The following is a 24,793-nucleotide window of genomic DNA, read 5'->3' on the forward strand; positions in this document are numbered from 1 at the left end:
GGACTAAGAGACCAAATTAAATTTGTTCACAGGTCTGCTTTGTTCCTTGCCCTATCCATGAATTAGAAGCAAAATCAGGTTGCTCTGCCCAAGTGAAGATTTGTCTAATAATTTTTACTCGAAGTTGGAAACACTTGGTAAATAACAGTGGTTACCGGAGCAGAACAGGACGGTTGTATAAACACATTTTTATTTACGATAAAGTGATCTTTACATACTTCTGGATTAGACTGTGGATTTCCCCTCTGGGCAATTCTTGTAAACTATACTCCTGTTTTGAATGTTAAACTTGTGTTTCTAAAGTTTAATTTTGAAATGTTGGGATTGTTCAGTTTATGTATTTGAACTACAATAAACCAACCCTTTTTATATATGGATTGTACAGGCCTAATACCAGTTTTTGTTGGATTTTGTTGGACTTGTGAATTTACGAGTAAAGCAAACAACTGAAGTCATACCGCCTAAATTCTTGGCTGTGTTTGGCAAAACAGCACCTATGGCACTGTGCAGCATCGGATTAAACTTCAGCAGCAGCGTTCAGGTCCGCATACATGCAGTGGGGTGCCAAGCAAAACATTGCTTTCTAGTTTAATTCTGTAGTCTTTTGCTTAAATATACGGGATGGTGGGATGGCAGTGTCAAAGTATTTCCTTCTATTTCTTCTGTATTTGACATGGATCTCCTCCTCTGAGTTGATATGTGGGGAAGGGTTGATTCTTCCATGAGAAATTGGGTTGGTTTTTGGGGTTTTTTTTTTTTCAGCAATTACTGTTTTGGTGGCCAGCCATTGGGGACTTGCAGTCTGAGCACCAAGGTGGAAGGTTGCTCACAAAGATTTAGACAGCTTGGGAGGGATTTGTGCTGCTGACATCTGAAACGTGGTGCTTGTAGTAAGAACGTACTCCCTAAATTCAGGGCAAGCATCCCTCCTCTTGCTTAGTGCCTGCCTGCTCCGTCAGTGTGGCGGTACCCAAGCCATCGGAAACCAGCATCGGGCAGTGCCTTTGCTGGGAGCGGCAGCGGAGTAAGGAGGATTGTAGCTTGCGTGAGGCCAAAAATGTGAGACCCTGCGGGAACCGTAGTTCCCACCTGGAAAGTACAACAATTAAACTCTGACTGTACGCGAGCAGGGGGAGGCTGCGGAGCAGTCTGCAAGGGCTGCTGCCACCGCGCACGCCTGTCACCAGCCAGATCCCTGCTGGGCAAACAAAGCCGCAAGAGTGGTTTTTAATTTTAAATGTCTTTAAAATCTTCATTTTTATGAACAAGAGTCTACTAAGCCACAGCACGGGAAGGTTTTGGCAGTGAAGGGTCGGACGGCTCCAGCAGACAGCGGCGATGCGAACAGACAGGCCCGCTCATTTCGGTGCTCGGCCGCCGACACTGCAGAGTCCTCCGAACCCCCCGGGCGCGGGGCGGGCGCAGGGGGACCCCGTGCCCACCAGCCCGCGCCGTGCCCTCGTCTCTCCTCGAGTGCCCTCTGGGCAACGACTCCGTGGCCGCGTCTGGGACGCGGAAGGTGCCCGGAGTAGGACGCTGGTGGCGGTCATTGTGGCAACGCGCCCGCTCACCGTGAGAGCATGACGTAGCCCTGCTTTGCCAGTAAATGAATTTCTTTTTGCTCGGCTTAGCGCATCCATCCCTGCAGGAAGCCATGCATTTTTTATGGCTGTTTTAAAATATGGTTAACTTGTTCATTACATGAATAAGATTGCTATTAATTTTAATTTATCTTGTTTATGGAGACCAGATGTTCATTAACATTTATTTATCTGCTTATTCTGTGGATAAAGCAATTACGCCTAACGTACCGGGCCGCTGGTGGGGGGGTGCTGCCATTGCAGCTGCAGCGATGCTGCTGGAGGACGCACTGGTGATGCACAACATCGTGGAGCTGGTCCACTGCCCCTGCAGCACCTCGGGCACGGTCCCCTGTGTCCCCCAGCAGCAGGGACAGTCCGTGGGATCCTCTTCCAGAGAGGAGGTTGGGTATGAGGGATGCTGACAACTTTTCTAGCACCTTTTCCGTTGCAGCCTGGCAGCTGCCCCCGCCTGGCCCTGCTGTTGGGCTGCTGCTGTGGCTGAGTGCTCGCAACAGGACGGCGGGGTAGGATTTAAGTCTAAGCAAGCTTAGGAAAGGGAAAGAAATGCAAACTTTGAAAAGCCGGATTCATTTCTGGGGTAAGGAGCTGCAGTCTGTCACTGGCGGGAGGGCCAGTCACAGTCCTGGGGTTCAGTTTCTCTTGGGGCTGTGTCACCATTTCCAGCTGCTGAGCAGAGACCCGGCGCCGCTCCATGGTTTCTTCTTCGGTCTCCTGCTTCAGGAGCCAGCGCTGAACCCGAGGCTTCCCGAGGGATCTCGGCCGGTCTTGCGAACAGCAATAAACAGGGCCCTGTAACCCTGCTCCTTCCCCAGACAAGGGGCTGGCAGCACCAGGCCTCCCTCGACGGCCGCTGCAGCTCCAGGGCTGTGCCACCTGCGCAGCCAACGCAACCTGTGCCTCTCACGGCTCCTGGGGACATTCCCGGCCCTTGGGGACATTCCCGGCCGGTGCCCACCCCGCCCTGGGACACGGTGCCTGATGGCCCCGGCTTTGTAACCCTGCCCTCTGCCCACACCGCTTTCAGCTGCCCCCACGGCCATGACAAAGCGTGGTAGGACACCCCACTCCGGCTGTTGTTTTGCAACAGTAAGCGGGTATCGGCTCAGCAGCGCTATTCCTTGTCGCTTTCTTCACGTTCATTCCACAAGCTTTAGAAGTAGCTTATTTTTCCCACATGCGACGTGAGGCTGCCGGCCTGCGGTGGGTCCAGCCGTGCACGCCGGGTGAGCTAGCACCTTCACGGCAGCGTTTCGCCCTCGTACCCCGCCGAAGCCGAGCTGCGCTCAGGTGCCCGGCCCGGCGTGAACCGAGGCGTGTGGGAGCAAGCCAGGGATTCACAGCAAAGAAAGTGATGGTGAAATAGGTCCTTCCAGAAAAGTGGGAAGAAAAGGCTATTCATTATGAACTTTGTGATTTTAGTTTGATGCCACGGCTCACTGCGCTGTGGGAGGGTGGCTGTGGCTGAGCAATGATTACAGTGGCTAATGACAGTCACAGAAGTCTAATTTTATCACATCTCATCTTCACTTGTGGGAGCGAATAAGGACTTCCAGTCCCAAATAATCTGTTTAAAAGTTAATTTTGAGCTAATACACACTGGTTTTCTAACGATATTTCGCTGATGTGCCATTGCTTCCTGGGCGCAGGCATGCCGGTGGCAGACCGAGGCGCTGGGCTGCACAGAGGGGTGAGTGTGGCCGGGGGGGACGGGACCCAGCTCAGACGTGGCCCCAAGCAGGCTCTGCAGCAACGCAGGAGAGAGCTGTGACGGGGAAGGGAGGGTGGTCCCTGACACAGGACCTTTCGAGTACTGTCCCCAAGGACTTGAAGGTGCTTGAAGGACGTGGGGGACTCCAGCTGTCAAGAAGAGAAGCATCAGGGACGTGGCTGCAGGAGCCCCCCGCCCCATGCCCCTCACTGGGAGCCCGGCACCTTCGTGCCTTGCAAAGCAACCAGGCTCAGCTTTGATCTCAGCACCTGAAGGGGCGATGCCACAACCTTTTAAAATGCTTGGAAATAAGAGCTCCACATTCCGGGCATCCCCTCCCGCCCCTTGTAACCCCATCAACAGCAGCACAGCCTCAGCCATGACCGGTCCTTCTGTGAGCTGACTCTACAGTGCTCTACGCATAACTCGTTTTCCACAGAGGTGAAGACAAATGTGGCTGGTTTAACTGTCAAAAGCCTTGCAGGTGATTTTGAAGAGCTCTCCAAGTATCTGGGACTTACCTAGAGGCTCTTTGGAAGAAAACGCTCGTGGTGCAGCCCCCACCGCCCCCAGCTGCCCTGGTTGGACGTGCACTGCACACCAAGGAATAAAGCCAGGGCTTGAATCCGTGCACATTTTAGTAGATTAAGGTCACGCAGTTAATGTGAAGGTAAATGAGTGTCTGTTTGAATAACATTTCCTTGACAGTATAATCCATGCCCTGCAGCTTCTAATTAGGTGCTGCTGTTTAAATTCATCACCCAGAACAGCAGAGAATCAGCACACGGACTGCAGAGGAACTGACAGTTCCTTTTAATGCTTTATCAAATAATGAGATTTGTCCTGCTGAAGAGGGTGAGCTGGTGGATGCTCCCAGTGATTTACCATCAACAACAGCCCTCCGACGTTCGCCCCGTGTGCCTCTTCCCGCCCACTACGGCACGTAGGGCCGGCACGGCAGGGCACAGCATGGCAGGGCATGGCACGGCACAGGCAGAATGGGGCTTGCCTTTGCCGTGCCCGTGCTCGCGCCGTGCCATGCACAGTGCATCAGACCCTTGCACAGGTCAGGGCAGACAGTACGGTGATAACTGCTAACCTGCGGCTCACCCGGGCAAGCTGTTCTGCGTCAGATCCCGCTTTAGGTTTATTGTAAAGCCAACTCAGCTATCAGCAGTAATTTCAAATGGAAAATAAAACCAGATTCTTCCTGAAAAGCACTGCAGGACCCCCTGTTCCCCATGCTGGGCAGTGGAGGGTGAGCCCCAGCCTCGGTCTCTGTGCCGGGTCGGAGCCATCAGCGCAGGGTCCAGGCACCGCTCTTCACCGCGGCGGGGAGTCGCCCAACCTGCACCGGAGCAGGAGGGAGCGAGAGGAGCCCCAGCCGCCCCGTGTCCTCCCCGGCTCCTCCGCAGCGCTGCCCGAGTGCTCGGGGAAAGTTTCAGTGAAACTGCCCATCCTCATCACGATTAACTGGCTGTCGGTGTCTGTATGCAGGCAATGAGGCAACGAGCTCTGCAGCCACTGCGATGCCAGCAGCGACCCGCAGCATCTCACCCGAGCCCTGGCCGGGGCAGGGAGAAGGGCTCAGCCCCCACCTCGTATCACTGACCTGTCAGCTTCAGCTGAAACGCTGCTCAAGGCCAGGAGGATGCTAGGATCAGTAAATATATATATATTTACTGCCAAGCCTGTGTGTGGAGCTAAAGCTGTGTTTGGTTTCCATGAGATACGGTGTTTGATCAGACTGCTGAGGGTGAGGGCTCAACAATTCACCCAGAGCAGCTCGTTTATGGGCATGAATGTCCCCACGCAATCACCCACGGTCTGTTCCTGCAAACGTCATGCAAACGGGAGTCCAGCTCCTGTTAGCCAGTGGTTCCGGCTTGTGGCAGAGAGACCCTGGATAAATGGAAGTGCTCAACTCCTGCCTCGCTCTGCTTGAGCTAGCCCCTGATGCCAGGCGGAGTTTCGATGGGGTCTGACTCGCTCCCCAGGCATGGTCACCGGACAGAAGGGTCCAGCAGCTCCATTTTCCAGAGGCCAGGCTGCAGGGTAGGAATAATAGCCCTTGTCACTCCACATAGCCCTGTTATTAGAGATATTTAGTGCTGAGGCTGGGCTATGCGGCTAGTATCTGGGATGTGATAATGTTGCTCCCTGCATGAGTGAGCAGGACATCGATTGCGAGCTGGCAGCCGGCAGCCTGCCCCTCAGACACCGCGTGCACCAGGCAGCATCCTGCACACAGCATCAACCAACGCTGCTCGCACGGCATGCACGCTGCCCCTCGACACAGCACCCCTTAGTACTCTCAAATGCCCCTCTACGGCTGCAGAAAGCATTCGGGATTGCAGCGGGACAGCCTTCTGCACATGAACATCAAGGGGCAGCTGAAGGACCACACTGGGTGACTGCTTCACTGACCAACGCAGGGCTCACTGCAGTTGCCGAATACAACCGGTTCCCAGCCTGGTTACGGGCGTCTCCCCTCCTCGGTGCCCCTCAAGGTCCCTGTTGCTTTTGCCGTGCTGCCGCAGGCTGCAAATGACCAGAAGGGAATGTTTTGAAAGTAAGCAACACGCCAAGCCTATCCACCCCACTGCACTCAGCTGAGCTGTGAAAAGGGAATTAATGCCTCCCTGGCACCGAGCGGGACAGGGCCATGGGTGACAAAGCCACAGGGACACCCGCCTTCTGCCAGTCCTTAAACTGCTGGCCAAGGAGGGGACGTCCCACTTTATGCATCCCTGGGTTTCCACACCCCCTCCCACACGCTGGCAGCGGCGGATGGGGGACTGGCGGGACGTCTGCTCAGCCCCACCACGGCCCCCCGCACCCAAGGACTGACCCTCGCCACGGTGCGCCCAGCTGGAGGGGGAGGCCATTTGCCCACTCACCGGTCTCCAAATTATCCACTGCCCCCATGTCCCGTACCCTCAGCACGGATGCAGAATCCCTGGGGTCTCTGGGACCCCCCAGCCGCCCCTCAACAGCACAGACCCGGCAGCCAACCTCTGACCAGGGACCTTCTTCAGACACCGTCTGGGTGCCACAGGGCTACCGTCACCCAGCACGCGAGAGGCACAACAAGCAGCGAGTCCACACGAAGACACATTTGGGACAACTTTACTTCTGATACCAGAGTGCAGGCTTTCTTTACAGGAACCAAAAGAGAACATTTTTTTTAAAAAATGGTTCATTTACTCTTGCTATTTTTTTTTACCGTTTCATTTAAAAAAAAAAAAAAGTTACTCCTGAAAGCCATCACTTGTAATAAATTTATAAGCCAGTGCACTTTGTTTTTTCCCTTGTGATCACTCCTCTGAAGGCGGCAAGCTCTCCCCGCTGCTGCCCTGCGCAGGCACACGAGGCGGGGACGGGCGTCTCGGCGGGCCAGCACCCCAAGGCTCCGTCCCAGGGGCCGGGGCAGCAGTTTCCCCTGGCCCGGGGCACAGCCGGGGGTCCCCGCCGCTGCGCAGCTCCTGGTTTTCCACGCGGTCCCTGTGCTCCTTGAGTAAGCGGCAGTTCGTCTCCCTTGTCGGGTGTAAGAGCTGGGCGGCCATGGTGGGACACGCTGGGAATCCTCGTGGTGCCCCGCGGAGAGGCTGTCCCAAGAGGGCACTTCGCCCGTAGAGAGTCGTGTAAACGTCCCTGCAAGGCTGCAGGCGCCGGTGGGATGCCCGCTGCCCCAGCGGAACGGCTGCACAGCAGGGTCACCCTCATGGAGCCACTTCTAAAGTGACAGTGGTGAATTTTTTAATTTACTTCATTTATTCATTTGCTTTTTGTTGCAGGAGCAGTTTTCAGATTGACTGAAAATTCAGTAGTTCTTTTTTTTTTATTGAACAGTTGCTCAAGTAAAAGAGGGACCTGAATAACCTTTAGAGTAGAAAGGGGCAGCCTTGCCATGCAAAGAGGAAGAGTTATTGGTTTTATTATTATTATCATTATTATTATAATGTAGGACCACAGACAGCCTCTCTCTGAAGCAGTCAGGTGCTAACAGCAATATATGGTTGGATTCTTTTTTAGAAGGTCATAAATTAGCAACTTATACTTTATCTTTTAAAAAAACCGAATAAATAAATAAATAAATTAAAAAAGAAGGGGGGAGAGAGACAGTCACAACATGCAAGAGCTTACAACAGAACAAGTGAAAATGACCAAAGCAAAAGACAAGAAATGCAGCAGAAAAGCCCAGGTTCAATTTGGTTTGCAATCAATGCAGTTTGGAAGCATCATTTATAAAGGTATTTCATATACCAAAAAAGGCACCACAGTATCTACAAAGCCAAATCCTCAGAGAGTTTCTGTGGGGTGGGGGGGAAGGCAGCAGCCCGGCTAGAGCAGACACGTCTCGGTGCGCAGCAGATCCCCCCCTTTAAGCTTGTCCATTGCAAATCTGAACTTTTCCATTTTACGTTTGGTTTTGCTGTCTCTGTTGGTAAAAACACAAAATAATAATAATAGAAAGACAAATGTGAAAAATGGCAAAGGGGACGACGTTCTGATCTTGCAACGTAACAGGTGGAACACTTCTAGGATCAAGTCTGAAACCATCAGAGCGGGACTGCTGTAACTAGAACTCCCCAAGGGCACGCACCGCACGCCCCCCTCCCCTTCTCCCCACCGGCTCCTGACAGCCCACACTGCCGCATCACCACGCTCGTCCATCGGCAGACAGCTACAGCCATCCCAGTGCCGCCGGGGGACACCGGGATAGCGAAAGCCTAACACCTCCCCAACCGCCCCACATTACGTCTTAGCTCTCAACGCGCAAATGAAGAGAAATCGGGTGCCTGCTGGGTGTGCCCTCCGCTGCCCCAGGCGCCGGGGGGTGCAGGAGCGCTCGCCTCTGCACAACTGCTATCTGCAGAGCAATAACTGAACAAAGGAATAGGAAGGAAAAGGAAAAAAAAGAAAGAAAGAAAAGAAACATTTGAAATCTTGTGTTTACTAGTATTCAGTACATGAGATTCCTAAAGAACAACTTGTCCTCCTAGTTAACCTTGTCCTGGAATATATACAGGTTATTTGTTGCTGCCACGGCAATGATATTCTCGGAGGGGTGCCAAGCTGTATGCAGGATCTTTTTGCTAAAGTCCAGACTGTCCACGCTAATTTCGTCTTTCCTCCGCTTGCCACCCACGCAGACCTTGCGGGGCTTGAGGATGGCGCGGGGTTTGCTGTTCTCCCGCGAGGCCTCCAGCGTCACGTCGCGCTTGGTGTTGCGGTCGAACATGCGGAAGAAGTTGTTGTAGGAGCCGGTCATGATGACGCTGCGAGGAGGGAGGAAGGACGGGTCACCGCGCGCGGCCCCGGCCCCCGCCGCCCCCCCGGCTGCGATACCCCAGGCCTGCCCGGCACGGCACAACCAGGACGCCAGGCAGCTTGTGCCCCGTCCTGCACCAAAAGGCTCAGGCTTGGCCAGTGAAGCCATGTCCCCATGTCCTTCTCCTTAACCCAGGGAACGTGCATGGGGGAGGCAATTCCTTTAGCTGACCTGAACCGAATGATTTTCACACCTTTTTAGAGGCAAACTGCCTCGTGACCAGAGGCAGACTGAATATCCAGAGGCATAATGAGATTTGGATTAGATTTGGAATTTGGGCTTCAGGCCCAGTTGTGCCTTGTTAATGCGCTCTGATGGTTCAGAGAAAAAAATGCGGCAATCCTGCCAGGTCAACTAGTCTTGCATGCTTTCTGCCACCTGGTTCGGTGTGATTTCTGCATGGATAGATGTCATCCCCAGATTCTGGCAATCTGGAGCCAAACGCATCGCCACCCTCCTCCGGGTGTGGGTGAAATGGAGACAGGAACTGAACCCATCCAGGAGAGAGCCGGGACCCCATCAGACACCCTCAGCCAGCGCTTGGGTACAGGGCTGCAGGTTTAGGTGATCCCTGTTGTACCCACAGGAAAACTCTCCAGACCCCGCACCCAGCCGAAGGGACCGCACGGGGACGCGGGAGCCACCGGGCCATCCCAAAGCGTGCACCCTCTGGGCCAAACTCGGCACCCGCAGGGCTGGGTGCCGGGGTAGAGACGCGCCGCTGAACCGCTCACCTGTCGGACCCGTTCCAGACGCACTCGAACTTGTCGAAGATGCAGTCGTTCTCGTAGAGCGAGCAGAGCTTGCTCCGTAGGTAGTCGTGAACCTGCCGGCAGGGAGGGACGGGGCGTGAGGCCCCCGCACCAACTGGCACAGCCCAGCAGCCGGCAAACGCCAGCCCCGCGCTCTCCGCAGCCGAGCCAGGCAGCGTCGGGCACGGCCCGTTATCGCGTGCCCTTGACCATGGCCACCTTTCCACTGTAAGAAGCAGCACCAGCACTGCTTCACATATGGCTCGGGCAGCACCCGGGAGCGCCAGGGCGCATCCCCTGGCAGAGGGTGGCAAGGACCGCTGCTCTGTCCCGACGCTTGCCTCCCACGTGGCCCTCCTGACCACCAGCACCCAACCTGGGGATGGGGGTTACAATTCAGCAGGCCACTCGAGCCCACATTCAACAGTTCTTCGTTTGCTTTCCGTGATTTAATGGCACAATGTTCCCATCCATCAGGTTTGTACCCGTCCCCCCTGGCGCCGGCCTGGAAGCGAGCTCGGGCAGGAGCGCTGTGGGTGCCCAGCCGCTGCAGGTGCCCGGCCACGCCACACTCACCTGGTAGGTCTCGATGGGCCGGTTCTCCATGTTCAGGTCCCACACCTTGACGGTGAGATAGTCCCGGGTCATGATATACCTCCCACTGTGGCTGAATTTGACATCGGAGATTGAGGAGATGATCTCGGAAAAAAACGACCGGTTACTTGGGTCTTCGGGCTCTTCGAAAACTGCGGAAGAGGAAAGGACAAGGGCCGGCATCAGCCAAGGCAGGAGGTCCCTGTCCCCAAGCCAGGGACCTGCCGCCCTGCCCCGGTGCCACAGCATGCTCCTGGGAGGGGAGCGGGCATCCCCGGAGCCACACGGCCGCACAGCAAAGGAGGCTGCGGTTTGGCTGTGGAGGTCTACAGACGGCACCGAGCCGGTGTCCTGGGGCAGCCACCGCCCAAACGCCCTCCGGCCCCGGAGCCGCCCGCCCCGCTCCGCCGAGCAGAGGCACCCGTGTCCCCGCGGGACGTCACCACCGCGGGCTGGGCGAACGCTCCCCACTTGTGGGTTTGGCCTGGACTGGACAAATGCCCCTATTTTAAGGACTGGACTTGGCACGATTGAAGCTCCTTTGTTTTTAATGCGTGCAATAAGCAAGAAGGATCATCGGAGACCAATCTGTCAACAGCGCCACAGAAGCCCAGAAGATTTAGAGCCTTGCACGTCACTTCTGCTCTCTAGAAATCAATGTGCAGCGTAACTGAAAGTCAATGTAAATATTTTATAGCCACTGCAACCTACAGATTTAATCTGATCAGTCTCTGCATAAATCACAGTTTGAACAGTTTGAAGGAGACCGATGAAGTTCCAAATTAAATTTACAAACTTGATTTCGAAGTAACATCAGCTGGGCAAGTATGGCTTTAAAAAACCATCATAGAGATGCACCAAGAGAGATGCTGCCGATGCGGAGACATCCGTCCAGCCTCCTCTTTCCACCTCTACAGACAGCTCTCCAGCGCAGCATTAAAGGATACCGCTGGGTACCATGGAGAAGCTCACACCGCTTCACTTCTCTACTGGAGAAAAATCCCGTTGCCAGCCGCATTTGTCTGACCCTTGTCCCCTGCGCTGAGGCTCTGCTACAAACCCTCCGCCGCGGCGGCTGTTGGCTCCGACCCACCGGTGGCCAGAGCCGGGGATGTGCCAGCAGCCGGCCTGGCTGCTCCGCGCCCCGGAGGCAGCGTGCCCTGCACAATGCCACACCAAGCACCGGCGTTTGCTCGGGTTTATCATCCCCTCGCTGAGCCCTGTGGCACCCACCAACACCTGAACTCCTGAGTATGGTGGAAAAAATGCCTCGAGTGCCAGTATAAATGATCTCTCTACAAATCAGAAATGGCATTGCCCACAGCAGGACCCAGCTCTGGGTCCTTTTATCACCAGCAGGAAATCTGATGACATGTCAGGTTTTTTAAATAAGAAAAGTGACAGCAACAAGAGAAAATAAAGATCTGAGGCAGTCTGTGGAGAGCATCTGAATGCCATGACTTGTCTTCGCTGTAATCATCACAGGTTTGCTCACACTAGGTCGGCTGACTTCGTGAGGCTTGTTTTAATGGCTGCATCGTTTCCGTCACGGATGCGTGTATGTGAGCTTATGTCAAGGCTGGAGGTGTTCAGTTTATAGTACAGGGGCAAGAGGAAATTGTTGCTGATACTGTAGAAGTAGAAAATGTACAATTGCAGATCAACTATCAAACAGGAAAGGCCTCGGAGAATGAACCCAAGAGCTGAGGCAGCACCGAGACAAGTCAGCAAGGGTGAGATGTCTGCGGTACAAAGAGGGCTGGGAACAGCTCACTGACGCCAGGTACCGCATCCCCTGGCATGGCTGCAGGGAGCGTTCCTGCTGGCACGGTGTCACATCTGCTCTGCTCCTGGCCAGCACCCTGCTGCTCTCTCCTCCGGTGATTCCCCGTCCTCAAGGTCCTGCCCGAGCAGCAGCGGAGCAAGGGCTTTTCCGTCCCCTCGGGCCCGCGGGGGAGCTGGCACCGAAGAGGAGCGCGGGCTGCGGCGATGCCCAGGAAGGGGCTGGGGCAGGGCTGAAGCATCGGCCCAAGCCCAGCGGGAGAGCAAGGGGGTCCCGTGCAGCACCTCCTCTGTGCCGAGGAACTTGTGCGCAGGGCGAGAAGGCAGGATCCAGCCGTGCACCGAGTCCAGTGCAGGACCTAGCCGTGCACAACAGAGTCCAGCGCAGGATCCAGTCCCGTATGCAGTCCAGTGCAGAGGAGCCACCGACTTTTTAAAATTCAGAGCAGCTAAGACGTGAAGCCTGGTACGGGTTAGCTGCATTTTCCCTGCGCCGGTCTCCTTGCCTGCCGTACTAGGGCTCTGATACTGGGAAGCAAAAACCAGACCTACCAACGCAGAGAGCAATCGTTCAAACGACACTTCTGGAGACGACCTCCCCGAGCTGCTGCCTCCGCACTCGCCCTGCACTGGAGCACCCCTTGGCCAGCGGGACCCTCTGTTGGGCCAGCTTCAAAGCCAATGGGTTTTTTTCACTTATCAATAAATTTAACCACTCATCAATAAATTTAAAACCAATTCAAGTACTGTCTTTTCTTTCTCACTCCTCATTTAAACTCTAATCATGACTGTTAGCAACACAGACTGGAAAACCGAAAGCACAGCAAAGCTGCGCTGCACCGTCACCAAGCCCAGGCTGGGGCCGTGGCTGTCACTCGGGGCCCTCGCTGGGCTCAGTGTCACCTCTCAGCTCAGCCCCGACACCCGCCCTGTTAGAAGCGAACGATTCACCAGGTGGAAGTTTTGATTTCAGATGAAGACAGGAGAGTGTTGCAAAGGCAAAGAGGTTTCCTGCTTTGCTAAATGAGCTCAGGGTGGCACAAGAGGCTTGTTCTTCACCCCCCTGGAGATTTTGCACAACCAACTAGTTAATTCTTAGCTTGAAGTCTTGCCAGGCCTATTATTCCGTGCAGCAGGACATCGTTAGCTCCTGCGAGGGGTTGGAGGAAGGAGATGATTAGTTTCTGAGGGCAACACTACCAGCTCAGCTCTGCTCCAGCCAAAACCTGGGACAATGAGAGCTCAGCTCAGCTCAGCTCACCCCGCAGATTCCCAGTGCTGCGCAGGACTGGCTTTGTCTACACAAAGAAGTGAGTTTTCTAATGGGGAATCAGATCTCTCTGCTCTACTTATATAACCTTTTTCCTCTGTAAAAGGCTTAGCTGAAAAAATAGGTAAAGAGAACGTGCTGTTAACATGGGAGCGAATGTGTTTTGCTGGAGCCCGGTTTGGCTTTGCAGAGTTGGCACTCTTCAGTTTCATCCCTGCCTGTGCCAAGGGCATGCGGCAGCCCAGGACACGTGGCTCAGAGCCTCTCCTCCGAGCTGGCAAAGGTGACGTCCAGGGGTAAGGCCAAGCCTCTCCAGGCGTTTAGAGGACACCCGCTAGCCAAGCAGCAGGGTCACCTACCAGCAAGGCCAGACCACCACCCGGCGGGACGTGGGCGTCTCAAGTCAGGGCAGGCAGCTGCTGCGGGAAAAGCCCCCCGCTCAGCCGCAGCACGCTGCAGACAAGAGCAGCACTGGGAGCGTCTCCCCAGACCCACACGCCTAGGCCGGAGAAGTTCATTCAGTCCAGATGCGGCTATTTGACCCCTGTACTCTCCTCTCTTTGGAAAGACACAGCTAGCAAAGCCCAGCTCCCCTCTCTCTTCTCCTCCTCTTTCGGGCATCCTGCATTTCAGGTTGCACCAGATGACCAGCTGCATTAAGCCACTTGTCAGATAAAAGGACTGTGGATCAATCAATCCAAGCTCTGCTTGAGCAGGCAAGTCCTACATGGTAGTTATTCCCTGCTGAGCTTTTGGGGTGTTACTGGGACTGGCCACCAGCAAGCACGCTGTGGGTTTAACTGGCGGCTGTGTTTCAGCGCGGGTCTGTATTAACCTGTACGAGACAAACCTCCTCTGGCAGTGCACCGGCATGGGCAAAGCCACGTCGCCATGTCTGCCGGGCTCTGGCCGGCGTGCGCCGCAGGCTGCCTGCGCCGCGGGCTCCCTCGCACGCCCCGCACGGTGCCCACCCTCGGGCAGCACCTGTGGGTCAGGGAGCGAGGGGCACGCTGGCCCGGGGGCTGCAGGCCGCTCACGTGTGCAAGGTGGCCCGTCTGGCCTGTGCACTAAAAGCAATGGAGCCACTTAGCGCGTAAGCCCCGGGCAAGGCATCTGACCCCTCTGGATTTCAGCTGAGGCTCCAGTTAATCTGGTAATAAACAGGGCCCCCGTGGAAACCTGGAAGCACAGTGGAGCAGCGCTTGCACGGGCAAATACATTAACCCTCTGCTTCTTCTCTTGCTTCAAATAAAAGGTCAAAACTCCACTGATAGTTCACCTAAGCACAAAATTAATCACGATCGTCACTGAGGAAAAGCTAAGCTAGCACAAGCAGAGAACTGAGCTTTGCTTTATATCAGAAAAATCAACTCTGCAATCCGCTCTCAGCCCAGAGGTGCAGGAGCCTTGCAACCATGGGCTAAGGAGCAGAAATTACTAGTCTGGTGCCAGTTTTCCCCGTGAACTTGAGTGATTCGCTTTTCTGCCTCATTCTTCCTATCCGTAGCGAGGCAACAAAACGTGTTCCTCTTCCTCACAGATGAGGTACAGATGAAGGAAGCGCTTTTGGCAGCGTGCTCTGAGCACCAACGCGGGCCCTGGCAGCCCCGAGGCAGGACGGGGGGAAGCTGATGTCTGCGGGGTGGCTGGACCCTGCTGTCCCCAGACCCTGCCACCACCGTCCCCACGGCCACCGGGCAGCAGGGCCACAGCCGACCGCTCCTCCGCGGGATGCCGGGACCCTCCCCGGCCGTGGTACTGGAAGCAGTGGGGGTTCTGCCAGGACTGGGGTCACAGCACACAGGCAGTGCCCCCCAGTCCCCGACGGCGGAGCAGAGCAGGTCTGAGAACCAAAGCATGCGGCTGGGCAGGGCAGGGGCTCGGGGGAGCTATTTTTGCTTCCCAGCTGAAGGCTTTTGTGTGGCTTTGCTCCTGCCACAGAAGCAGATCTGGGCTGCTGAGCTCACGGAAAGGATTTCTGAGCACTAATTCTCTGTTACACAACAAACCTATTTTCCTCCGACACTGAGCAGGAGCTGCCCTCCCTGCGCCGGCTCCCTCTGCCAGCCCTCCTTCCCCAGCAGCCTTCACCAGCACCCTCTCCGTGGGGACGCGCACCAAACAAAACCCCGAGATAGCCAAGAAGGGCTGCACGGCCCACGGGGTGATCCTGCCCGTCGGAGACGGGCAGCCCTTCCACCACGTGCTTGGAAAGCAGCAGCGATGCAGAGTCCGGCTGGGTCTTCCTCACTGGGGCTTCCCCAAAAGGCAGCAGTGCCTGCCCAAATACAAGGAGGGGGGGGCTTGTTTTAGAAATACACAGGCAATATCGGAGGGTACAATCTGTAAGCTGTCGGTTACCTTATCAAAGCAGCTTTGTGTGCTTATTTCTAAGCAAAGCTGAAACTGTTTTCAGCGAAGAATGAATGTTTGGTAGTGTTGCTATAACGCAGTCAGCAGTGAAAAGACAAGAAGGCAAAGGCCCCCCTTTGGGAAACGGGCTGTACTTTGGGCCTTTTGCTTCAGGAGTTTGGTAGGTACAATCACAGGTGGCTCCTTAAAAAAAAAAAAAGTGGAAAGCCCAATGCCTTTCGCTATGGGGAAGTAAGTGTAGTAACCCCCAACAGGGTTTTTCCTCACTTTCCCATATGCTTTTCAAACAGGATTACTTCTGCCGGTGTTACCAGCTGCTCCAGGAATCCCAGTCTCCCCTTGGGCTTCCCGTGGTGCTTGGGAGAACGCACGCCATTTCTTTGTGCATGGTGTGCCCAGGTAGGTATCCCCTCGCAGGACCACTGCCCCTCTTAGTGTTGTAGCACACGGCTCTTCGCATCCCTGCGGAGCAGGCATTTCTATATGGAAGCTGATGTTCTCTCTTAGGCCAGCTATGTGGCTGGAGGTAACACGCACAATGTCACAGATCGCAGGAGCCTCAAATAAAATGGGCAAACAAAATTTAATAAGAGAAGCACATAAGGAAAAGCTGGCCCCGAGCAGCAAATTGCATCTATCTAAATAAACATGACTGGGATGTGCAGTGCTGTCTTCTGCATTTTTATTAAATATTGACAGTTATTAAATGTCTCCGTTGGAGGATTCGCCTCCAAAAGCCAATGTTGCTTTTCATTTTGAACTTTGATGAACTGTCTCAATTTCCACTCACACATCTGCTGAACTGCAATTGACTGAGGCTGATGCTTCTGAGGGACGGAGGGAAATCAATAAGGAAATGTCACGGGAGAGGTCAAACTGAGCCGGGATTCACTGCGGGCCGGTGTGCTCGCCGAGGGCTGGAGGGACGCAGCAGTACCCAAACAAAGGGAAATGCCGGGGGAGGCTTCTGCTGCTGAAGTGTCAGGAAAATGAATTTTGTTTGCTCCTGAATTGTATTCTGATTCTCAGCTGGGAGCAGTCACTGTAGCACAGTGAGACACGGTCAGGAAATGCAAGAATAGAAAGGTGTGTTTTGCTCAGGATTTGGGAAAACTGCCATTCAATAATTCCGAATCTCCAGCCAGCGATGTAAGCTTTCCTCTCCATCCACTTTACCCCAGTTTAAAAACAGGTATCAGACTGCAACCGCAGCTCAAAAGCCCAGAAGCAATAGCTGGCGTGTAATTCCTTATCGCCTCTAGGAAACCTAAATCTGAAACACACCCCAGTGCTCTCTGGATGTAGATTATTAGCATGGGGCTCCAGTAAGTCGCACCCAGTTTGTGCATCTTGTTCTCATAACATGATCACACTTCGAATACTGAAAATCTCCTTAATTTCGCCCAAGATATTTCTGAAGAAAACTCAAACAAGAACAGGAGACACAGGAGTTTAGCTGTCCAGTCACACAGCACAGCGGCCCTTGTTTCTGCCATATTTCGCTGTCTTTAAGGCAGATACCAAACTCCTCTAGGTCTGTCCCATCTTTGTGTCATGTACAACACTGCGCTCAGCACAGAGCTGCCTTCCAGGCACTGCCAGGGCACACAGAACAGCAACAGGTATTTACCAGCCCACCCATAAATGCCGTAGGTGTTTGTGCCGGTATTTTGCTGAGCAGTTGCTGATAAGGAGAATATTTCCAGTAACGGCCTGCTGACACGTACGGGCTGAGCAGGAACCAAGCTTAGCTGGCTGCCTCAGCAGCAGCTCACTCATCGCATCAGCTCGGGGAGGACCAAGGACAAGCTTCCTAGCTGCCCAGCTTACTCCAAATTTTAAGGGGGCTTTTCTGCACATCCTGACCCCTGCAGCATCAACCACAGTTGACAACAGGACATGGGGCTATTTGGCCTGCAGAAACACAGCACTCCCTGTCTTCTGGCACAGACAGCTCCGTAGTCTCTGTGCACCGACATCCCAGTGACCCCTCGGATCCGCTGCTGCTGAAACATCACTGTGGGGTTTTTAACGTGCTCCCCCAAAGGGTGTGGGGCCAGCACCCAGGGGAAGCTGCTCTTTTCGGGGATGGGCAGGACAGAGGGCAGGGGGCCATGGGAACGCCCAGGGCAGGCAGGACTGCAGCCCGGCACACCCGGAGAGAGGATGGGGCGAGGTGGCAGGGCAGACCTGAGCCCAGGTCGGTCTCCGCACTCCCTTTTTTGGGCTCTTTTAACCCAAAGGGGACCCCGTCCCAGCCGTCCTGCTGGCAGGGGCTGTACTCACACTTGGCATGGCGGTCGCAGAGGGCGGAGGTGCGCATGTCGCACAGCCGGATGGTGCCTTTGCTGCTGCTGTAGACGAAGGTGTTGCAGTGGTGCGGGTGGAACTCGGCGGCCGTGATCACCTCCGTCAGCTCCTCCATGTTGGCTGGCTTGATGTCCACGATGTCTGGCAGGGCGAGTCAAGGAGCCTCACGTAGCCCAGCCCAGACCCCGCTCCTCCCGTGGGGTCTCCTCCCGCCGCCCCTCCTGCTGATGTCTCTGGGCACCTGGGCTTCCCCGCGCCCTGTGCAAGCCAGGTGTTCCTGGGAGACCAGCACCGTCCTGGGGCAGAACTGCAGCGCCGAGCCGGGACCAGCCAGCACCAGCACAGGGGAAAGCCAAGGCCCGTCACGTTTTCTGTTCAGCCGGGGACCGCGGCTCTGGTACCACGGCCTGGAGCCCCGCTCTGCGCGGCACGAGACCTGACTCTGCCCATTCACCCCGGGCCAGAGTAAACGTCTTTTATTGCGGTGTCAGGGCATGGTGAGTAACTGCACTGAAAACAACAGGGGGGGGGGAACAAAACCCAGAGCATGATGACCGACAGAAAACTACCACAGCCCAGGGGTGGCTGCCCAGGGACGTGTCATTTCCAAAACATTTCACATGCTTGGGCTTGGTGAAATGCTGGGTTGAAAAGCAAGCTGTGGACCCTGTCCCCAGGCCCCGCGGATGGTGCCGGCAAGGACCTGCACAGCCCCACAGAGCACCCTGGTGCCGCAGGGGACGGCTGACAAGCGTCTGTCCCAGCCTGATATCAAGCCAGTGGTCACCAGTGGAAGCAGCTTCAGATCTTACAGTGCAATCCAGACACCCAGCATGGGACGATTTACCCACTGTGCAAAGGGGGAAAAAGAAACAGCACTTTTCCTCGCTCCCTGGAAAGCAAATTAAGATCCTGCTGTTCCTGGCAGCAGTTAAAAGACAGGAGTTAAAAAAAAAAAACCAAAGAAGAAGAAGATACGAATTGCTCACCCATATGGGGTGTTTTACAACAGCAAGCGTTCCCACAGAAGAAGCCGCCACAGTTCACAGTCACTGAGCGGTTTCACAGCCCAGCCGTGCTGCAGGTCTGCAGCAGAACGTGGATCCCAGGTCAAGCCGGACCTGAACGCAGCACATGGCCCTGCGGGACAGCGATCGCTCCCTCCCAAACTGCCGCTAGTCTGGATGTATTGGTGTTTGTAAGGCATGCCGACAGTCTGCAATGAGAAGCAGTACAGGACGGCGCTGTGTCATGATGCCGCCGCACTCCCCATGGTTCTGTAGCGATCCTGCACTTCTGACCCGCAATAACCTCTCACGCCAGCCCCGATGCTTTGCTCAGCAGAGGTTTCAAATCCCATCGAACTGTGCAGCGGCTGGGTGACATGCACAAACCCAAGAAACCCCACTCCATAGCACTGCTTCTTCTCAACTCTCAGCCAGGCAGGGACAAGATTTGGTTTTTATCAACAAAAGTGAAAACCAGCAACATGCTCCTCAGCTCCCTGGGCAGGCAGGCGGTGCTGCCGCAGCTCTCCTCCCCGCCGTGCCAGCGTCACCCAACCTGGAGAGCCTGGTGGGGCTGGTCCCATGGCTCAGCCAAACACAGCCAAACCGGGGACACCGTGGGAAGGGGCTCCAAGGTGCCAGGCGGCGAGGTGACACCGATGCACCAGCAAGCTGGTGGGATGGGACATCTGAGTGGACATCTCTCTGGTGGTGACGTTTCTCCATCAATTCTTAGCAAGCATTTTGGGTGCTGCACTTGCACCTTGGCCAAACTCCCTCGGGCCATCTAAACTCCCTGAGGTTTTACCCAAATCTAGTACTCCTCACCTTCTTCCCTGAAATGCAACACACATTGCAACCCTGCTCAACCGTACCCACTTCGAGCTCCCACCAGCCACACGCCTGTGACTGCTGAAATCCTCTCCAGCTGCCTAAATTTGCCACAAGCCCTGGGGATTTCTCAGTAGCAAACACCACATAAATACCACTGATGATTAGTGCCCCGTTGTTATTATTTCTGATGCGGCTGTTACAAGGGTGACTGGCACGACCTCATTTGTATGACTGTGACTGGCAGCCTGTCACCCTGCTGCAGGGTATAACAGAGACTGCACGATTAATATTTCCTCTCTCCGTCTTCCCCAAGGCATCTGTCTTCTCCATCACCCGCAGACCCCCCTCCCTCCCGCCCGCCCCACGCAGACCCTGCAGGCAAAATTCAAAAACGTGTCACCCACACCGGGAGGCAGCAGTCGCGAGGATGCCAGCTGAGCCCTGCGCCGCAGAGGGAGCGGCTCGGTGCGACGGCTGAATGTGCCTGCCGGAGACAGCCCGGCGTCCCGCCGGCGGCACGGCTCAGTCCGGCAGCACGGGCAGAGGGGAGAGGGAAGTGCCTTGGTAATGGCGCCTGGGGACTGGGGATTTCAGATGTTCTGCAGTCAGATGCACAGCGGACAGCACTATTTTGTACTCCTGAGCCCCTGCAAGCCCTTGCCAGAGGGTGAAGCTCCTGTACTGAGGAACTGTGATCGGGGTGCGGGGATGGGGCCAGGGGAGATGCTGCGCTACCTGCTCGGTCACCATCACAGCAGATGCGCGCACGGCTCTGCTGCCTCCCGCGGAGCTGGACCTCGCAGGTTCCCCCTCGGCCGCTCCCCTTCATGGGGGACCTGTCTCCCCTGTCCAGCTTTCTCATTCTCCCACTGAAATTTGCAGGTGTCTGGGCTCCCAGGGCTTTTACACCCCACTTGCCAGCCGAGGCACCTCCCTTGTTCCTGCTCTTGGCCGGGCTGGGACTGTCCCAGGGGCTGTGGGGCAGCGCACACCAAAGGATACTAAAACTTTGATTTGTGATTTCAAAGTTCCACAGGTTTATCCTCAGGTCGTCCGCCGACATGTAGGTCTCGTAGTCGCTGTTGACAGAGATGGAGTTGATGTGGTAGGTATGCGCATTGGCAAACACCCTCCGGGGGGTGGCCTCCACCATCAGGTCCATGGGCCGGAGCACGGGTACCTGCGGGACGGGAAGCAGAGCATCAGCACCCAGGGACAGGGTCCGGCTGTCCCACCCGACCCACGCCAGCACCCGGCACGGCAGCGCTCCATCCCACCCTCCATGCTCTCACCAAGGAAATCTAATGCCTTTCTAAGTGTAAGAAGGAACAGAAGGACAAGCAGACACGAAAGCCTTTTACTTTTGAAAGAGGCACCAGTACGGTTAGATTGCAGTGAGGCAGTGAGAGCCCAGTAAACCAGGCTCGGATCTCTGCCGCAGCAACCGTTCCTTCTTTGAAAAAAAAATGAAAACCACTTCTGCCTTGTTTTGTCACTGTTAACCAGAATCCAATATTCCTGGAGCATTTCTGACAGAAATATATTTCTTGAGAGAGCCAGGTCAGCACAGATTTTTCTTTTAACTTCTTTGCATTTGCTTCACAGTGAAGTGATGGAGGTAAGAGATGAGAAGAGACAGGGAAAGGGAAGGCACAGGGCAGGGACAGATGGAGGGACTAGAAAGAGTGCTACATGTTTGCCTTTAGATTAATAAGCATAACTCATGTAAACATCAGGGGATGGAGGGATGCAGTAAGAACAGTGTGCACAAGGAGCACTGTAAGTAATAACTTCAGACGTAACGCTCCTAAGGCAACTTAATACACTAGAAAGGTGTCAGTCTCTGCTCCCGTTTGCCAGTAAGCTATTCCCTCAAGCTACTTCATTACTGTGTATATTATCTGTGTGCTGCCCGAAGAGATTTCCCATGGCTGCAGAGGTGGGGACGGGAGTGTGACAGCCAGCTCGAGTGACACTAGAGCACAGGGACTGCCAGCTCAGAGCCTGAGCTTAATGTGACGAGCCTGCCTGCTAATTCAGCCTGACATAGTCAATGATGCATCGTTTGCCGCTGAAGGACTCTGCTCAGCCATCTGGGGATGGAGGCTCGCATTTTGCTCAGGGATTACAGGAACCAGGCTGTCATTCAGACCGTCGGAAACATGATGGTTGGGCAAAGGGAAAGGGTTCAACAGTTACACCAGGCCTCGCCGGGCACAGAAATAAGTACAGCAAAGGCTTCGGCAGAGGATTTCACTCAGTGAGATGATGCTGTGCAGCCCAACTGCACCTCAGGGTCAAACCCCAGGCCAGTCCCCGTCCCCAGCAGGAGCCCAGAGCAGCGCACACTGCAGTGCGAACCTACCAGGGCAATCCAGGTCCAAGCCAGAGCAGCATGGCCATCTGCAACTTCCAGCACAATTCCCTACCCGATTCTCATATGGCAGCTACTCGCAACCACAGAGCTAAGATAAACTCTTCAGCCAAGAAAATTCTCCACATGTTGCTTCACAGCCAAATTCTGGGGAGTTTTTTATGTCTGGAACTTGATCCATCACCAGGTAAAACCCCATGAGAGGAACAAACCTGATCATCTGTGAGTATTTTGTTAAGGCAGGATTTTTTACTTGCTACGGTGACAAGAATCTGCACTGGAATATGGAAAACATTAAGTGTCCATGCCCCTTCTCACCATGTGCTGCGAGCTTTTGCTTAAGGGTATCAACAATGGGTATTTAAACCTGAAAGCACTGACATTTTGAGGCAGGAGCAGCCAGGAGTGTGCTGGGAGCACACACTGGCTTGGGGATCTCGTCCCACGACAGCAGAAATCTTGCAGCGGAAGGCGAACCCCGTCTCAGGACAGCCCAGGGGAGCGGCTGCCCAGCGCAGGCTGGGCCCTGGCCTGGGTTTAATCTCTTCTCCGCTGAAGTCTGTCCTGAAGCCGGCTGGAAACACCGCCACCGCGGGGGAGGCCAATGCAAGTCCGTGCCGACGGCTCGACCCCGGTGCCGGCACTGACGCGCGCCCTCGCCGACACGCGATCACAGGCAGAGAGGAGCCTTCTGTCTCCATCTCCCCGCTCATCCCGCTCACCACCACGGGACTGTTCTCGGCTGCATCTTTCCTAGCGCGCTGCCTGGTCTCCAGCAATGTAACTCCCAGTGCCCCGGGGGCCCGTTCCAGCGGCTGACAGACACCCGCATGACATTGCTGCTTAGCATGCAATAAAGGAAAAGAAAGAGTCGTCTGAGGGAAGACCCCACAGACTGCTCCGGGTGCTGCACCCACGCTGTCCCGAGCCCAGCTGGGCAGGCGGGGAGCAGCTCAGGGCGGCAGCGGTCAGTGACGGTGAAGAGAAAGCACCCAACAAAGGGGGCAACGTGAGAGCAACTGAAACTTGGTGGGGTTTTTTTTTTTGAAGCACGCAGAGACCAAGCCAGTGTCTGCCTAAACCACCCGGCTCCCACCAGCATTGCCATGGCAATCCTCAACAGCACAGAGACCTCCTCAGTGCATCCCTTCTTCAATTACGGAGCCAACCTGCAGGGCAGGCTCTGGTATTATATACACCCATTATTAAAGGGTAATTCAGTGTAACAAACCGCATCAAGTACATAGAAAGGCTGTCAAATAAAATAAACCACTAATAAATTAAATTACTTTCTGTTTTCAGGAAGAGGGGGGAACACCAGTCATTTTTCATTTAAAACAAAATATGTCTTAATTTTAATTTCTGCCTCTAGCAGGCACCCCCTGCAAAAGAGCCAGTCCCACTCATTCAAAGCGCACATGACACTCGATTCCTCTCTCCTTGTCTGGCGAAGGCTTCCCCTTTCCTGAGTTAATGAGGCACTAATCCTCCCTTGAGCTGTAAAATTCATTTTCTCAGTGGTTGGGGGTGGAGGGAGCTGGCGTGCCCTGGCCCCTGCCCACCGCCGGTGCTCCATGTCCTGCTGCCACCTCCGGCCGCTGAGCGCAGGACCACGGCGCAGGTAACGTGATGTCAGTGATTGCTGCCGCTTCGCTACTTTGCCCCCTGTTCCCATCAGGTTTCCCCCTTTCATTGTCTGTCATGTCGACTGTCACCAAATGCTCCCTGCTCCCAGGGAGAAAAGCTGAAAAGCTTCGCGTGGCAGAGCTGCTCCTCATCGTTTACGGCGCTGTGATGGACGCTGCCTGAAGAGACGCAGAGATTTGGTGTTTCTCAGAAAAACCTCATCCTCTGCCCAGAGGTGCTATATGGCATGCAGCATTTTCAAAACACATGTCAATATACAGGGGAAAAAGATTAAGGCCTCAGCTCCCGGGATGGCGTGGTCACATAACCTCTCACAAGCACAAACCCGATGTGTGCCGAGTTTGAGCTACTGGGCGTCAGACCAGTGACATGAAACCCCCAGCACAGAGATGGGACTCAACCACCTACACGCAAGGTGAAAGCGCCGCTGGGAATCCTTCTCATGGGACATGCTGGAGGCCAAAAATTCCTAAAGGGTGTGACTATGACAGCGCTGGCTCACGAAGGGAAAGCCCAGCGCAGACGAGCAAAGCAGCAGTACCGCCTCTGCCCCAGAAAGCTGCTGCAGCACCCCAGCATCGCCCTGGTGCGGGTCCTGCACCCACCCCTCCACAGTGCTCCTGGCCACAGGCAGACGGGAGCGAGGGCAACCACAGACTTGTCAGCGTTGGGACCACGCGCCCATTTCTGTGTAACGGAGAAGGAGGTTTTGCTCTCAGTTACCTCCACGGAAATCCTCTTGGCACAATGGAGCCGGACTGGGCTTACGCTGAGATCCAAATCTGACCCAGAGTAGTAGCCATTAAAAAAAAATCAATAAATAATCCATTTAGGTGTCTATCCAGTCCCCACCTCGCCAGGGGTTACCAAGCCTCAGCACCAACTGCAGTCGAAGCTCTGCAATTACCTGCTGCCTGCAGCAGGACTGGCAGCAGGTCAGCCCGGCAGCACAGCGGCTGTAATGCCGACTGCAGAGCAGCCCCCACCGCGGCCCGCTCGGCGCGTACAGCACCGCTCGTGTCTGACCGGCAACGCTGTAAACCAGCGGACAGGGCAGAGCCTTCCTCTCTCCTTCTGCATTTACAGCAGGACAAACTGCCCTTTCTGGTGCCAGCTGAGCGCGGCGGTGCCAGGCCGGCATGGACGCCCAGGCGTAGCCGGGCTCCCACCAGCCCACCCACCCCTGCTCCGCACACGCGCTGC

At 55.1% G+C, this 24,793-nt stretch overlaps 1 protein-coding gene across 3 annotated transcripts in view; it reads right to left on the reverse strand.

The window, feature by feature from the left end:
• Positions 1-8,223: 8,223 nt before the first annotated feature.
• The window catches only part of PPP2R2B (protein phosphatase 2 regulatory subunit Bbeta), a 116,929-nt gene continuing 100,359 nt past the window's right edge, over positions 8,224-24,793 (reverse strand). For all 3 annotated transcript variants that reach the window (XM_050905192.1, XM_050905193.1, XM_050905191.1), the window contains 5 exons: positions 20,572-20,749; positions 17,705-17,869; positions 9,976-10,145; positions 9,382-9,473; positions 8,224-8,594 (listed from right to left, as the gene is read on the reverse strand). In XM_050905192.1, the coding sequence (XP_050761149.1) occupies positions 8,315-8,594; positions 9,382-9,473; positions 9,976-10,145; positions 17,705-17,869; positions 20,572-20,749 (885 nt within the window). In that variant the 3' untranslated portion in view covers positions 8,224-8,314. The remainder of the gene's footprint in view (positions 8,595-9,381; positions 9,474-9,975; positions 10,146-17,704; positions 17,870-20,571; positions 20,750-24,793) is intronic.

The sequence above is a fragment of the Gymnogyps californianus genome, chromosome 14, assembly GCF_018139145.2.
Source record: "Gymnogyps californianus isolate 813 chromosome 14, ASM1813914v2, whole genome shotgun sequence".
Lineage (NCBI taxonomy): Eukaryota > Metazoa > Chordata > Aves > Accipitriformes > Cathartidae > Gymnogyps > Gymnogyps californianus.